This window comes from Eurypyga helias, unplaced genomic scaffold (genome assembly GCF_000690775.1).
Source record: "Eurypyga helias isolate BGI_N326 unplaced genomic scaffold, ASM69077v1 scaffold7171, whole genome shotgun sequence".
Classification (NCBI taxonomy): Eukaryota; Metazoa; Chordata; class Aves; order Eurypygiformes; family Eurypygidae; genus Eurypyga; species Eurypyga helias.
Genome location: NW_010228854.1, coordinates 145,902 through 163,652, shown reverse-complemented (window position 1 = coordinate 163,652; position 17,751 = coordinate 145,902). Strand labels below are relative to the sequence as shown.

The following is a 17,751-nucleotide window of genomic DNA, read 5'->3' as shown; positions in this document are numbered from 1 at the left end:
CATCTGGCTTCCAAAGAACCACCACAGGCTATGTGAAAATCTCCTAAGTCATTGAAGAGGTCCTGGGATATCACAGTTGGGACTGAGATCTGGGGCTTTCTTCTGAAGAGGACCCCAGCAGCAGATCCCCTTGCAAGCATGAAGAACCAAACTTCAAGTCAGACTTGAGCACTGACTTCCAAGCAACAGCTCTTCTGCTCATCCTTGCTTTCCCAGTTCCAGAATTCGGCAGAACCTGGGCTTTTATCTCAAGGTAAATACACATTCTCATAATAACCTTCATTAACTTGCACAGTTAAAGATGAACCAGTGACTCATATAAAGGCCTTGCTTAACAACGGAAGAACGTTGCAACTAACCTTGCCCCCTTCTGCCCTCCTGCTAAGCTCCCAAGCGTACAGAAATGTCTGCCCAAGGCAATTTCTACAAACAATCCACTTTACCCTTTTGTATGGTCACTTGAAAAAAAAAATAACAAAGACAAGTCACCCAACCTATGTGGCAAGCAACCTTTACTGTGACCCCTCCCCAAGCTAGGCTTGGTATTTTTTCAGCACATACATCACTAGGATAAATATTTGTGTCCATGCACACGCAGATAAACAGTTTTGGAAAACACAGGCATTGAAAAAAACAGATGACGAGTTTGGCTTAAAGAGATTAAAAAAAAGCAGCTAGATCTTTCTGACTTTTTACTGTTTGAGGACTTAAGAGACTGTTTTTCAGCCTTTAGCTCCAGCCATGAAGACTGGAAACAGTATGCAAAACAGAAACCTGAGTGTTGCGTGTAATCACTACACCAGTGGGTGATTTATATGTGTAAGGAGATCAAGCTACACTAACCAGCAGCGCTGGTGTGGCTGCAGTCTGTACCGATAGGGATGGGACAGGTACAAAACAGCCCCCAAGATGCTCCTCGTTCATTCAGATTGAATGGAGCTCTAGATCTGCAGTAACGCTCAGTCCTACATTTCTTCTGCACATGGGGAAAGACGAGAGGGAAAGTCTGAGACCTGTAGCTCTGCAGTGCTCCTGCCCTCACACACATCCTCTGAGGACCAGCACAGAGCAAGACCCTGCAGTGACCACGGGCCTTCATCCAAACCTTCTGCTCCTTCCTCCCAAAAAGAAATTCAGAGGCTCAGGGACCCATCAGAGCAGAACTAGAGGTTTCTAGAAGTGTCTGGTTTCAGTTCTTTTAGTGCCTCCCTGTTTTAAACTTGTTATGTTTCCTATACCTTATGCTTCTCCACCAGCTTCCACCTGCTCTTCCCTTTCCAGGTACCATCTCCCAGCAGCCGGGGCTTCTCTGCTGCAGGGCTGCAGCCGGCAGGTCCGTCATTCACCACAGATGTAATTCCAAGGGCTGCATAGATCTGTTCTTGGGTGGGAAGAGAGGGAGAACCTCCAGGATATCACTAAGCACATGAGAGGAGCTCAGAAACACATGCTTTGTAACGATGGGAAGGAGATCTCCAGCAGTGGCCTGAACTCACTGCCCGGACCATCCTATATCTCACGTTACCTGATGACTGCAAACACACGGGTAGAAGGAACAGAGCTCAGTCCCTCGACCTGTCCTAATTCTGGCTTCACCGCTCAGTTCATACAGCATTCACAAAACAGCCTCCATCCTACACGAATGCTACTAACACCTTAACTCTTGAGCGATTTGCCCTTTGCCCAGTTTTCCTAAGCAAAAAAAAAAAAAATCATCTGGTTTGTCCTTACCATGCTCTCCTACCAGCTGCTGTAGCTTCCCATAAGAATCTGTGCCCAAATTTACAGGGCTGTTAACCACAGCCACAGGTGAACTGCCATTCTTCTTTCCTTTGGGAACCGGAACAGAACTGGCTTTGCTAGTTGGAGAAGGCAGGATGGTAGGATAGTTCATGTTGCCATGGTTGGAGAGGCTGGCAGTCAGTTTAATGCTCGCAGGGGCATTGGAAGACTTACAGTTCACTTGTGGTCCTTCGACGTGACAGTCTGTGTGGTAAATGCTGTGCACAGACTCCGAGTCTGGAGGAGGAGCAGGGCTCTGCAAGTTGGGTGATGGAGAAGGAAGCATCAATTGGTCTCCGGGTTTCATGACCTTGAGTTCCAGGTCGCAGATCTCAGGGTTGGAGCATGGTCCTCGAGGGCTCCCATTGCTAATGTGATAGTGGTGGTGGTGGTGGTGATGGTGATGGTGGATGAGGTGGTGTATGGAGGTGATGCGCTTTTTGCCTCGGTGGCTTTGCCCATTTGTGGTGCTGTTTGGGTTAACTTTTTTCCGGCGTTTACTCTGCCAGTTATTGTACAGGCGTATTGTCCGCCGTTTCACCTTCCTGAAGATGTGGCAGATGTACTTGAGCAGCTCCTCGTAGCAGCTACCTGGCTCTGAGAAGCTGGCAATTGTGCTGTCATTGGAGAGATAACGGGCCCGCTGCTCCTGCATCAGCTGGTTCTCCCGCTGCTTTGTTTCAGAAAACTGTGTTGCTATCACAACCAGGCACAAGTTAATCATGAAGAAGGAACCAACCTGCAGAAGTCAAAGGGAAAGGAATTAGCAGGGACTTCACAAAACAAGACACATTCTTCACCACCACATGCTGTCTGGACTTGTAGTGTGGTTCTTAGAAATCCAGAGATTTCCAAACATGCCAAATCTTAGTGTCTGCTCACCAAATGTTATGTCAACATGTGCCTGAGCTGCTAAATTTGCTCCTAAGTCATGTTACATTATTTTGGCAATGACAAAGAAAGCTGTTAACAATAGCCTTCACCACTTTCCTCCCCTCAACAGTGATGACATTTGCTACTAATCCCGGGTGTATGAAACACAGCGCAATCAGTTACTACCACAAAGCAGATCACTAGGAAACACCCGGCCAACCTGCAAGGAAAGATGGTCTGAAATCCAATTTGTGCTGTACTGAAACTGCCTTTTCTCTTCCTTTATCACTTCACACCCTGGCCTATAGAGTATGCCCCGATTTTGAGGTGGACAGTCAGGTTCCATGCATCTGTGACCTTATTTTATCACTTCACACCCTGGCCTATATAGTATGCCCTGAATGCATCTGTGCATCTTACACTCTTGTATAAGGAGATTCAGTGCTCCTAGAAAGCCCTGATTCATTGTCTGGTTGAGTTGATGTGTTCTTGGGTGATAGCAGGTTTTCAAAATGAAGCCCCAAGGACAGGAATGTGAAGTCACCTAAGGCTACATCCTTCCCTCAGCTGTTGAGTCCACAAACTGGTTTTTCACCACTTGGGTTCATAGATCTGCCAAAGGAAAATGTCAAATAGTCCCATAGGAGAATCAGTGCCCTTAGGTGTGAAAGGGGCTGACGTCAAGGAAGTGCCACTGTCTACATGGCCAAACCTCCGTGCTCCGCTCAGTAGGAAACGTATGGATTTAATCTGGACCATTGTCTGGTGAATCCTCAGGCGAAGCCGCTGGGAGATGGTTTGCAGTGCTATTCTCCAGTTTGTACTATCAGTCTGGATACCATTTGAGAAGCAGCAAGGGTGCCATTCCCCACGCCAAGTGACTTGGAGATTAGTCACCTTCTGGCTTTTCTGCAAGGATCCACATGCAGAGAAGGGCTCAGAAGAGCGGAGTGTAAATCTCTACTGTGCATGGCCCATTGCTAAAGGCTCAAAAATTACTGGCTTCAGAATGCTATCAATCACTGGGAAACTCACACTGCTCTGATCCATGCCTTTCCCACTGGTGGTGGGACCTGGTATGGTTTGACTTCCCAAGACCTTTAAAACCACATTGATGAGGATGGGGTTATATATAAAAAATATCCAGCCACAAAAACACCTCACAGTGCCTCCGTCCACAACCTGCCTGACATCTACCTGGTACTTTTCCCTCTGTTCTCCTCTTGAATTAAATGCTTAACTTCTCCACAGATGCAGACCCCTGGAGAAGGTTGTGCCTATTGTAAAAAAAACCCAACCCTAGCTCACAAGGAATGGCAGCTTCTGAACGCAACCTCCAGCAAGTAATACTTTGTTGGAGGAATAACAAAAAACCTAATACTTTGTTTTTAGGAATGACAGCATCGTAAGACCTCCTCAGAAAGGTGCACTGCTATTCTTGCTGCTATTTAAAGGTCTCGGGTGAAGTTGAACAGTCTGAGGGCCCTTCATCAAAATGAGGTGTCCTTTGGCACATCGCAGAGGCTAAAGGAAGAGAAGCTACTGACTCTCTGCTTTTTATTCTGATTAGCAGTCACTTGGCCAAGGCACAACAGTCAGGACGCATCAAGGTGACAAGACCAAGGCTGGGAGAGTAAGAGGGAGGGAAGACCATATGGCTTGACAAGCTGTGACTATGCATCACATGTGACACTAAAAAAGACTGTTGTAGCCAATAATCTGTCCCCACAGCACTAATCACAACCTGCATGATTATGCTTTATGGCAAGAGGAAGGTATCCCACTCTGAATCCTAGCTGGCCCTCTGAAAAGCCCAGGGAATAAGTTTACCCCAGAAGGAGAAGGAATGGGAGCATCTCACAGTTCATACTTACTATTATAAGCAATATAAAATATATAAAATTGTAAAAAGAATGTGCATCCATCACATAATACATGATGTCAACCCATCCTTCCAGGGTTATAACCTACAGGAAGACAGAGAAAGAAAGTGTAAGAACAAAAGGCAACCAAAAAGTGAGTAAACATCAATCTTCTGATAGTGCCTGGTACTCATCACAGCATCTCTCAGGATCCATCCAGACCTGCTGCACTTTGTTTCCCAGTTGGCTTAGGATAGCAACAGTGTGTGACCAAAGGACTGACCTGAGGTTTCTACAAGAATCTGGTACGATTAAAATGATAAAACATTACAATAAAACATCTGAAACACTGGTTCTGAGCCAGCGCAAAGAAATTCTGAGGAGGGATTATAAACAAAGCAAAAGCTTCTTGGTGCAGAGATATGGGCTTTTACCTTAGGCTCCGGGTTTTGTAATGCTACCCACAAAATCCCAAAGTTTTAAAGTAAATTTTGCTTCTGTAAAACCAATTTCTTCATGATTCTTACTGGCATCACCAATATCATAGTGGAAAAGCATCTGAATAGAAGAGAGTTACTTTAATTAAATGTAGAATTGATTTCATACTCATTTTCTCAGTCTTCCTTCCACTATAAAAGAAGCCGAGGATTTAATTAACACCACACAGGCTGTGTGCACAGCAAAGCGAATTCTGCCATGTAATTTACACTTTTTATTTAGATAAAACATACCAAACTTCTAGTGCTATCTTGCTACTAGTCCTAGAGCTGAAATTCCAGCACATTTTCCAGCAAAACCAAAGCTCCTGTCTGAATTTACTTGCACTGATGTATTCTATTTGCTACGTCTAATGTAAGCCGTGGTGGTCCTAGAGTAAACCCAGAATTGCTGCCTGTCTCCGATTTCAGTGGCATCGTTCTGATTTAAACCATGTTTGCAGTGAAGAAAAGTGTGAATTAGCTTTCTGGGAACAAGAAAAGGATCAAGCCTCATTGGTGTGGAGGACTTTCTGTGTGGCATGTAGAGAAAAGCTGATCCAGAAGACACTTGCTGTTGAGGCAGAGAATAAAACCGTGTTCTTGTCACACCTGGAACATCAGGGCAAAACACTTGCAGGGAAGTCAGACATGAATCCTTGCCACTTTTCTCCCTGTTTCTTACTCAAGGAGCTGGAACAAGCTCCTAGATATGGATCTTTGGTATATGACATCTGCAAGAGGGGGAGCATTGCTGTACACGCAACCATCAGTACTCACAGTTTCCCTGAGGCTGTCAGAGCACCTTGCATCAGCTCACGGGTGCTGGAAGAGAAACACTACCTACTCTTGATTCCTCTCACCCTAAAGTCAAACGTGGTGATGTCTTACCAGCAAGTTTTCAAACCCACTTCCCACACTGAAGCACGTGGAACTTAACACCCACCACGCAGCTGAGTGAGGAGCAGCCAGTGAATACAGCGCCATGCTAAAACCAACACATATTATCTGCTGAGGAGCAGGAAAAGTTGTCTCTGCGGCTGTTTTACTCTGTCAGCATTGCTGAAGACTTTGAGCCATCAGTCTGATGATGTGCTGGCTGCGTTTACACCAGCTGCACCCACCTCTTCTGTTCCTCGTTACATGCATTACAGGTTCTTCCACAGCACATCCTCACTGTTCGTTGGTGATGTACAGGCATCAGACAACAATGCTATGCTTCCAGTGGCATGGGTTTAACAAAACCAAAAAGAATGCTTTTGGTCAACATGAACCCCCGAGATCAATCTGTGGTAGAAAGTTTTCAGCAGACACATTTTTTTGTGTGTGGATGCAAGTGCTGTTGTTCACCCTGGAGCCTGAGAACGGGTTAAGCTGTCTGGGCAGACACAGGCAGTAATCAGTCTGTTCAGCGGTGTGAAACGGACAAGCAATCAAACTCAAACTGCCCTTTTCTGCCTTTCCTTTAACACAGCTGAAACATTTATAGAGAGCAAAGTTCTTTTCGGCCGCATTCCTTGCCTGTGAGGGCTGTACACAACAGCCCATCATCTCCTGCACTCGATGCCTCTTCATGGGGAAACTGGAGAGATGAAGTTGGGAGGTGATGCAAGGCTAAACCAAATCACTGCCAACTACCTGAGAAAGCGTCTCCTTTGTGCTGTTCAAAGTCCCCTCCCTTTCTTTCCCTCGATTTGGATGGGCATTTCAGAGCCAGGCTGCCACAGCTAGCGCAGCGAGTGCTCCATCCATTTATGCTTGGGAATGAAAAACGAGCCCAGGGACTCCAAATATATGGGTTGGATACACCTCCTCACTGAATTGGCATTTGGCTGGCAATCCTCAAATCGAATGTGTTAAAACAATTAAACACGGAGCCCTCTCTACAAAAGGAGTTACCTCAGGGCTGCTGTTGGACTTCCGCAGGCGCTGCCAGCTCCCCACCTGGGAAACAGCTGCCGAGACAAGAGTGAGGGCCAACCAACGCTTATAGAGGTATTCTTCTTGCATACTAGACAGCATTTTCAGCAAAAATCAATCAACACACCACATTTCTCCTCTGGAGGGATGAAAATGCTCATCCGGCTCTCAGAATATTTAAGATGTAATTAGAATTTGCATTATTTACTACTCACTTGTAAACCAAAGAGATACAGGAGGGATAAACAGACTGCTGGGCTTTTGTTCTCCTGTTTGACATCTTTCTGGATTCATTCGTGGACTCATCACCCAGTATAAATGCAGCAGTACCTATGGGAAGGATGCCTGAGCTGCTGAGGATTAGAGAGTACTAGCAATCCTGTAAGACAGTGTGCACACAGAAATCTGTCTTCCTTTTTTAATCAAATAACTCTGGAGAAACACAGGGCAACACACCTGTCCGGGCTGAATCAACGTCTATGATTTTTACAGCCCGATTCTTGCCATGCTGTGGATTTCTTTCATGCTGTCCTTTAAAGTGCTCTGAATGACTTTACGAGTACATTTTTACCTACTCCAAGATCTCATTGCATACCCCTAGCAAGGCTGTAGGAACGAGACCATCTGAATTTGCCAACAGCTGGTCTATACACCATGAACTGAACTTTTTATTTTTGGAACCAAGTCAAAGGCATCTGCACCGGTGCAAGGTTCGCTGCTAAAGCGTACAGTTTGATCCTACACATCTATTCTCAGACCAGATGAACGCAGAGGGAAAGATAGCGACTCTCCCTACTCTCCCAAGAACACAGATGTATTTTTTCCGCGTTGCTTTGCCTACTGTTCGTCCCTTGGGGCACCCTGAATGCAATATCACCTACTTCGCTAAGCAGAAATGACTTCCTCCTCTCTTCAGTTTCAAATCTGATTAATCCAGTTGACTGCAGTTCCAGCATTTGGCCCCTCCAAGCCCTTTGCAGATGTCTTCCAAAGACCCAGAGCACCTTTCTTGTGCTTTCCAATCTCAGCAATCCATTGTCAGTAATTAAATTCTGTTCAAGCCATGGTTGTTCACAGACAGACATATTAAACAGCATCTCCAAATGTACCGGTTCAAAGCTTCCAATAAATGCAACATACAATTATTTATCAACAGAGATAAGATGGCAAGAAACACGATTCCTAATTCTGCTCTGATGAAAAAGATGTGCAAGATACGTGGCACACTAAAATTGGCAGCTGCAGGGAAATAGCTGAAAGATTCAATTAAGATGATTGGCAAGGTTGCCCCGGAGGATGCTGCCAACCGTAATCACATGTTGCAGACCCAGCAGGAAAGAAGATGCAGCCCCCTTAGCATGGGGAAATGATTTTTGCCTTTGAAGGACTGAGACTCTGAGCTGTTCTCTAAGCCATGGGAGATCCTGTATGATGCTTAGTCTGATTCTCCTTGTCTGCTCATTCAGCCCTTTACCTTTTACACAGCATGGGCAGGGATGGGACCAATCATAGAATGGTTTGGGTTGGAAGGGACCTTAAAGATCATCTAGTTCCAACCCCCCCCCTGCAATGGGCAGGGACACCTTTCACTAGACCAGGTTGCGCCAAGCCTCATCCAGCCTGGGTTTGGACACTTCCAGGGATGGGACATCCACAGCTTCTCTGGGCACCCTGCCCCAGTGCCTCACCACCCTCTCCGTGAAGAATTTCTTCCTGATATCCAATCTAAACCTCCCCACTTTCAATTTAAACCCATTACCCCTTGTCCTGTCACTACAGGCCCTTGTAAAAAGTCCCCTCCCAGCTTCCCTGTAGGCCTCCTATCATATGTCTCCCACTAATACCTATACGACTGAGTACTAATACCTATACGACTGAGTACTAAAGCCCCGAGTCTTGTGTCTGATCCTCTCTCCCATCACTGCAAGGATTAAGAGAAAGCTCACTCAGGTGAACGTAAAGGCAGATTTTGACTTTGTTGATCTTTGCCTTGGACACCATTCATGCAACCCCCTGTCAGGCACTCCCTAATCACCGTACTAACATCAGCAGGATGAGAGTGGACAATCAAATTCTTTTTCCTTTCATGTCTTCTGTCCTGTGATTTTGATCCTCCTGGTTTGCTCATGCCACAATAATTTCATCAGTTGTAACAAAGATGCTCATCTGATTTATAGTAGCATAACTGGGGACAGAATCAGGTCTTCTAGTCACGCTAATCAGAATCAACCTAAAACTCCAGAGTGAAAAATCACAAGGGAGATGTAGATTAAAGATGCTGGCAATTAACTCAGACCTCCTCATTGTTCCCAGGGAGATGGGAGGTTCACATTGTTTTTTCTGGGGTCACTTCAAAGGTCTCTGCAGAACAATTTCTTTTATTATGTCAAGAAGTTTTCATCACAAAAATCCTTGTCTTTGAGCTCTGCCAAAATTTTTGCAAGTTCTTGGCTGTAATCCATTCAAGAGCAGGTTATTTTTTGCTGTAGTGTCAGTTAGGAAAAAAAAAAAATAATCATCCAGGCAAAAAAAACCCAACACCCAAACTCCTTTACTAATTAAAGTCAAACACTGAATGACTTTTGGTGTATTAGAAAGCACTAATGGCTAGTGCCAGATGGACCGCAGCAGATAGAAATCAACTTTGAGGTGCCACTAATCAGTTGAGGAAAGTTTGGAAAATTACTGTGTGAAGTGAAGCTGAAAAGATTCTAAGAACTGAATGCAGAGCATACTAAACTCCAGCCTAGCTCTGAGGCCTGAGCTTTCTCATGGCAAGATCTCACTTTTAGGATTACTTGAAGAAACTTCAGTTGTAGAGACTGCCTCCCTAAGCACAGGAACAAAAATCAGCATCTCACACTTTGATCAAAACCCCTAAAAAGCATAGCTCTGGCAAACAGAAATTTCCGTGGTGGTTGATTTCAGAATTGCAGGTGCTTGTTCAACACGGTGTCCGGCTGAAGCAGGAGATGATATAGAGAAACCCAAGTGTTTCCAAACCACCTGAATTGTTCATCTTAACTGACATCCATAATTTGCACTCAGCCTCTTTTTCTTTGGCTAAAGACCCCTAAATTGGGTCCTTTGGGGACAAGATGGGCATTATCTTCATCAAAATCAATTATGCTGAACCAAACAGCAACTCCAAGGACTGCCATGATTATTTGGGTTTGTTTACTTTTTATCTCATAATTTGCCTGGCTCTGATTGCAAGGGGTTTTTTTATTTCTTATTTTTATAAACCTCATCAAGACAAGATCCAATGATATCATAAATTGCAAGAGCTATTAATTACTGTGATGGTCTCAGTACGTTTTAGAAGGCCTTCAGTATTCATTTCTGAAAGCCTCTTATCTATGTATTCTGCCCTCTCGGGCATATCGATTTGGCTAGCAAGCACTGACCAGTGAATAATGGAGTTGTCCTTTGCTGTATGCAGAGTGCCTGGCAGCTAATCAAATCACTATTTTTGAAGTCAACTTCACAATTTTAATTATTTCCTCATGACACATGTTAAGTAACCTTTGTGGTCAGAAAAACAGGTTTTATTATATTCTGAGTAATGTCCTTTGAACAGATGCTTTTCCTTTCGCTCTGAGGGCCTGCTGGCTTTCCAAAGCAACTGCAGCCATTTCTTTATAAATTGAGAGTCTTGCGAAGCAGTCATCTGCTCTGAAAAGCGGCAACTCAGGAAATAAAGGGAAATCATGCAATCTCACATTTGGTTTTGATTCGGGACCTCACAAATGTGCCCCACATAAATGTGATCTCTGGTCAGCATTACCCAGTTCACGGTGACTCTTGAAAAGCAGAGTGTGGCCAGTGTGCAATAAAGTTGGACACATCACCGATGCTGTCACTGGTGGCCCAGAACTCCATGGAAGTGACTCTCCAAGCCTGAACATGGCATAAAAACTCAACACCTTCTGCTACAAAAGGAAGGTTAGTTGCCGTCTCTGCTTCACACTAAATAATGCAAGATCCCCATCCGATAGCACAAACATCACTGATTTCAGATGACTGCTGCTTATAACAAATCACATCGCAGTCCATATTCATGAGGTTTGATTTACTGTGATAATTATCCTCTGTCTTCATTGTTTGTGTAAAGTATCTTATGCACAGGGAATGTATTTAACTGTTTAGCTTCAGCAATAATGAGTCCATTATCATAGAGAGCGCCATAAATCAAAGTTTCAGAGCAGACCAAAGCTGAAAGATGAAGAGTCTGCAGTGAGGAGAAGGGAACCAAAGCCAGACTGAGATCCTTGCTTACAGATAGGCGTACCACATAGCAATTATATGAAGGACAACGCTTCCCCAGACACCACTGTCTGGAACACAGCAGCAGTTGGGGTACTGACCCAAAGGCAAAAAGCAAGGATTTTTGTTATTCATATTGTTACACCTCATTTCAAATTATGTTAGAGACTATGAGGGACAAAGCGTGCACAGCTTCAAGCACAACAATCTGTGCAGGACTGACCCAAAACATTCCAGGTGTCCAAGTGTCCAAGCTTTCCCCTTTCACACTGTTCAGGGTGAGGGGCGTCTTGTTTTCCTGGATGGATCTGCCAGTTCAGCGCAGTGTGGGGACAGTTCTGTGGGGACATCAGGGTAAGGGAACCGAACCTTTGGCTTTGCAGACAAGTCTCCCTAGGCTATGTACAACAATCAGTGCAGGGTGCAATAGCAGCAGCTGATCACAGAGTAGGTTTGGGACAAACCAAAAGTAAGACTTCCCTGTAAGAACTGTTGATGCACCTCAAGACCAGTGGCTTTTTCATCACCTAACTGGACTCCACATTAGGCCACGGCTTGCTGCAGCTACCCCTCTGACTAAAAGAATCTATGATTGAGGTAGGATGAAACCCTTCCAAAGCTACAGTTTGCAGCAGGTTCCTGTGCCACACTGGGTCCCTCCAATACCTTCCCCATAGTTCAGCATGACCAGACCTGGAATCAGGATGGCTTCTCCGACTTGTGCTATATGGTAAGATGCCTTCTAAATGAAGGAGATGTTTCAAAAGGAACTAATCCTCTTGGAAGCACGCTCTGAGATGCTTTACAGGGGCTGGATATTTTTAGATTTGGTATTCAGCATGAAAGCTCTTCAAATGCAGAAAACTATGTTTATTTAGCTGACCAAATTAAAAAAAGCAACACCAACAAAACTCAAACCCCATCATTTAGAGTGAAGTATTTTTGGTGATCCAAAACAAATTCAAGTCTAGTGACAAAACATCATCTTGAAACAGTGGAAATGAAAATCTCAGAACTCTTTTCTTGCCAAATTCAGCACAGATAAGCATTGTTGACACATACTTGCAGTTTAAAGAATGAACCATTTGACACGCACAAAGAAAGTCCTTTTGGCCAAAAAATTATCTACTCAATGAACTCTGAAAACACGGGCACCCAGCATGACAGCTGCTTCTGAAAAACACGGCTCACAAAACTACACATTCCACACACAAATACAGTTGCAGTTGGAAGCATCAGGCTCCCTCAATTCTGCTTCAGTGTGCCTTTTGGCTGTTCCCCAAAATATTTAAGGCCACTGTAAGTGGGAGAACAGAACAGAGGCTGCAGCAGACAGGCAAGTGAGCACCTTAGTACCATCTCAGGTACAATGCTCTTGAGACACTGGGGTACCCACTCCTGAGCTGTCATTTTGTAAGGAATTTGGTTCAGGTACTTGGCGGTCCCAGCAACAAAGCAAGAGAAACAGGTCCCAAAACGGTCCCTATTAACGCCCATCTGAGTGCCAGCCCAGCTAAGAGGAAGATTTGTGAGTAGGAACTGACGAATGACCCTGCCAATTCTGTCCTGCCAGCAGGTTCCAGGGCAGAGGTTTGTGCTCAGTCTAAGGGAAAGCAACGTTAGAGCTTCAGATCTTGTCTCCACAAACGATATCTTTTCTTGACTGAATGGCAGTATGGATGAGGAGGGACTCCAAGCTCATTCTTGCATCTGGCCATAGGAGTAGTGCATTGAAGTGTATGTATTTTTCCTTTAATTCGAACACAAGGTGCGGTTTCCATTACAGATTTAGCTGACAGATTTCCAGGCAAGGGAGAAATCCTCAGGGAAGGATTTCAATCATGATGCACAGAGGCTGAAAAGCATGAGAAGTAGGCAGTGGCTGTAGAACCAAACAGCGCACCAAACAACGGTGAAGTAAGACAAATGACCCTTCCTATTTCCAAACCTGAAATCTCCTCCCAAGCCCTGTACCTTTTCAGCTGGCCCATCTACAGCACAGCTCGCAGGGGTGCAGATCCTGGCAGAAGCAGAGTCAGCAACATGGAGAACAAAGCCAGCTCCTCATCAGCGCATCGCGCAAGGTCAAAATTAATAAATCCGTGAATGGATTGAGATAGCTTATACAAGCTCCCAGGGGCTTTTCTGACAACTAGAGCACAGAAGAGGTAACTTCACATCCAAACATAGGGGTTATTTCAGCAGGTGGCCCGCGGCATACGGCTGTCACTGCCAGCTGTCGTACCTGCTCGGGCAGCCTGCCATCGCGTTAGGAGTCATGCATCTGCACAAGGACAAATGAAGGAAGAAATGGGTGGCATCGATCCCCCCCATTCTCCCACCCCGAACTCATTCTGGTCACCCACACCTCCATGGCTGTGACACACACTCCTGCCTTTGGTGAGACCAGGTGTGAAGAGAAGTTCTCCATCTAAGCCCACTATCAAGATAACACCTCGACCAGCCGCTGCCGACAGTTCCTTTAATGCTGCTCTATTTCCAGAGATTTTTCTTCAGAAGGTGATGCAGTTTTTCCTTTCTCGGGTATTCTTATGTCCTGTGCCTGCTGGGCTGTCTTCAGTTCTCATGAACACAACCAATGTTTTCTTTTTTTTTTTCCCTGACAGCAGCAAGTGGGCTGCTGAATGCAAAACAGTCTCCTTTGAGAATTCCCTCGCCAGAGCCTTCTGATGATGGGCAGAGATGTGTTACTTGTATGACTTGATTAACTTGTTAACCGAGATGTCTTCTTAAGAAATATGCACTCAGAATAATGTAAGCCAGGAACAGAATCATGAATCTGAGAGCTGCGTCCAAGGGCTAATTTCAAGAGGGTCTGTCATTAAGGAAGGCCCTTAGAAAATGCAGCTACTTCTGAAATACAACAGGTAAAGAAGAGGCCATAGGAAAGGTAACTCAGCCAATACCAGCAGTGTCAGGCCACTCTGAACTGCTAGACAAATCTCTCCCATATTGGAGGGAAATGGACAGTTCAGGAAACGTCCATGTCATTTTTCCTGTGCGTTTGATCTCCAGGTTCAGTCCTCCAACTACATCCTGGAAGGAGGCACAGAGGAACAGCTTGTTCCCTTGGTCTCGTCTTGGTTCTGCTTTGCTGAATGTTACTGCTCTTTCAACTTTGCCTCATTGTTTTTGCCAAAAGCATTGCCTCCTGATGTAAAGTGCTATTACAGGTCTTATTTTTCTGGCAGTCAGACATGAAATCATCCAAGAGAGTTCTGTGGTTTGCAAAGTAGCTTAAATCATCTCTTCTTCCCAAACTGTGTCTCTTACCAGCCATCAAACCCCCTTTCGTGTTAATAGGGTTTCTGCACTCAGGCCTGGCCACACCGAGGCTGATGGTTAGGAAGGTGGCAGTGTTTTGGTTGCTCCACTGAGACTGTCAGTAATTCAAATTAAATTGGACTTTGGTTAGGTGGGTAATTCATCATTTGCAGTGTGACAACAATACCTGTAATTACTGCTCTTATTGTTGCGGTTGAAATTCATGTGCAATAAAGGGAACTTAATATCATGCCAAACCTCACAGTTAATTTAGGTTCCATCTCCTTTCATTTATTCTGTAATAAGCTAATTAGTTCACATAATTTGCCATTGAACGTGCCTTTGCAACAAATATATACATGAATTAGCCTATTACACAACAAATGAGGGGAATCAAAACATGAATAATTTGCAAGATTACATAAGGAATTATTATCCTTTCAAACACCCATGGATGCAGCCATTATCTTTATTGCTTTAGGAATTTATTATTTACACTAGGTTGGTTCTCATGTCTGGTGCCTCTGACTTACTCTTCTGCTTGGAAGGTCAACAACACATTTCACTGTTTGATCCGCCCCGCTGCCACGTGCCAGGCTCCTTGCACGTTCAGGATCACTACCATGAGGTTAAATGTCTTTCAGCTTGGCTGCTGAAATCCAAGTTTGGGCAGCTGAAAGAGCTTGGCCATGCTGCTGGCATGCCGCCTTGGCCCACCATTTGTAAGAAGGTCCTGGAGTAGAGATCTTCAGATTTTCTTGTCAAAGTCTGCTTTGGGTTTTGTTTGTTCCCAGTCTGCCCAGTATCAAACTGCACCCTTGGAAACTCTTGGGCACAACTTGCAGTCACCGCCCTTGGAAACTTCCTTCTAAATCTCACCTGTGGGGCTCGTTTCGCCAACCTCCCTTCTGACAGCTCTTAAACCATGTCAGATGTCCAACTGATTTGGGATAAATCATGAGGGACGCTCTATCCAGCTGAGTCCTAAGACTGCTATTATGCAAACCGGAGGCTTGCCAGACCTTGAGGCTCAGTCCACCATAACAACTCCTGCACAATACCACGCATTCATTATTCCCCAGAAGTGATCAGGACCATTGGACCCATCTCACCCAGAACACAGCAGAATGCTTTCTGCCCAGTAATTCAATACCAATTCACAGGGAAGCTCCTGAGCTACCAAACCCATCAGTTCTACTTTCTGCAGCACTTACTTTGAGGCCTCATCTAACTGCTGACCTGGTGCTACCCAGCTTCAACTATTAAATGTAATGAGAGCACAACTCAATAGCTTTATTTGCTAAATGTTCTCTGCTTACAGCAATTGTCTTGATTTAGCATCCAACCTCTTGCAGTAATGATTTACTCTTTCCATATCAAAGTTAAGCAAGCACCTTACTCCCAACAGCTGCTTCTTTACCTGGAGTTATATTGTTTTCAGCTTCTAAAAGCGAGTTCTTACTTCTAAAAGGAATAAAGATGTAAGAAGAGGTTTTGGCTGGAAATACTCCTCAGCATTTGGAGTAAGCAGCACTAAAACCAATCATAAACCTCCTGGCAGCCGCCAAAATGACCTATGGGTACAATATATCCAACTTTGCCAGACACTCTCCTCTGCCCAAAGGACTCAGCTGAAACCTCTGCCATGGCTGGTGTTTTCTTCCTGGCTTAGAACTGTACATTTGCCGGCTGAGAAAATGAAATACCACCATGAAATGAAAACTTGCAGCCTGCAGAAAGGCTCAGGAAGTAAAAAGGGAGCAGGAGCCCTCGAGAAGCACCTGCTCATTTTCAGTGCACGGGCACAGGAACTCTGCAACGCATTGCCCTCTGCCCTTTCTCTGGCATGAACACTGTTGCCCTGTGATGGGAGCCAGACGGGTTCCCCCCCACACATCCATCAATTGCTGTCAGAGAACTATGCAAGAGCAGAAAAAGGAGAATGCAAGTGCAGCCAGAGACCTATCTCCCATCCTCCTTTGATTTCCCTCGTTCCTGTATACCGCACTTACTACCAGTCAGGAATATTCAAAATTACTATGGCAGCTCCTCTCTTGACACAATAATTCCAGAAGAGAACCAAGGCATTGTTAAAAACGTAGCCTAGAGGAAACTTGGGATTTGTCTGAACCCTTCTGAATTTGGTTTTGAGCCTCTGACACTAGCAGCAGTGTGGTTCAAGGTGTGCTACTGTGACAGCATGAGAGCAGACAGGATGCTCAGAGCAAGCAATTGCCCCTTTACAACTCCCAGATGAAAACTTAAAGTTATTAGCTTCATATTATAATATGAAACTAGAAGGAAATTAATAAATGAAATTTAGAGCTCTTTTAGGAATAGATGTCACCTACACTTCAGGAGGACTAAATAAAACATAGCATCTAGCCAAAAGCATAGGCATTCTTATTAAAAACAGAAAGTGCAAATTAAAAACGGAAACCAGCGCATGGATCATTTAAAACAGGCTAGCCCTAAGAGACCACAGCTTCTGGACTGCGTGGATGGGCTATCCAATGTTCCAGAGCTACAGATGCTTTGAAAATGCTTCAGTTGCTGAAGTGTTTTTGTCACCTGTGAAGGCTCCCTCCCAGGTCTGAGCCAGAAGCACTTTGGTCTCTAGTGAAGAGCTGTATAGGTGTGCATCAAGAGAGACCCAAATTCCATGTGAGTAGCAGCTCTTCACAGGTATTCCAGACAGAACCGACCACTAGGATTATTTCTTCCTCCCTCCAGAATACCATGCTCACCAGCATAACCCTGCAATTCTAGAAACAAGCCCAAACCATCCTACATTTTAGAATGGTATCAATTCTTGCTTAAGGTCTTGGACAACACTGTTTCCTGATACGACAGCAATAAAGACCCTAACTCCTCAAAACCCCTGGGATTTATTCAGGTCTGATTTGCAGAGCTAGAACTTGCCATACTTTTGTCTGTCTCAAGAAGTATTTTCCCCCCTCTTCTAAAAAGCACTGGAAAAAATGGCTCTTCTCTCCAAATGCTCCCTTGTAACATTGTGCAGGTTATCGTCTGATTCATTTACTCGATGCGTCTTTATTTGCAGTTTCACACAGCTGTGAGCAAATTCCTTTCTCCTCTGATGCATCTATCAAAGTCTTCCCAAGCAAAAGGTGACAAAACAAAGAGAAAAATATTTAGGAGACTCTTACCTGAAAAATAGCTATCCAGGCATATCCAATGTTATCAAAATTGATAGCTCCGTTGTGTGGGTTTACGTCTCCTGCCATGCATACGTTGTAATACTGGTTCCAGTTTATGCCGGCATT

At 44.7% G+C, this 17,751-nt stretch overlaps 1 protein-coding gene across 1 annotated transcript in view; it reads right to left on the bottom strand.

Moving 5' to 3' along the window:
- The window catches only part of CACNA1H (calcium channel, voltage-dependent, T type, alpha 1H subunit), a gene marked incomplete at both ends in the record, with an annotated part of 122,902 nt that overhangs the window by 82,576 nt on the left and 22,575 nt on the right, over positions 1 to 17,751 (bottom strand). Inside the window, 3 exons of the mRNA XM_010160162.1 lie at positions 1,732 to 2,521; positions 4,530 to 4,622; positions 17,635 to 17,751. The exon at positions 17,635 to 17,751 is cut by the window's right edge and continues 3 nt beyond it. Coding sequence (XP_010158464.1) covers positions 1,732 to 2,521; positions 4,530 to 4,622; positions 17,635 to 17,751 — 1,000 coding nt within the window. The remainder of the gene's footprint in view (positions 1 to 1,731; positions 2,522 to 4,529; positions 4,623 to 17,634) is intronic.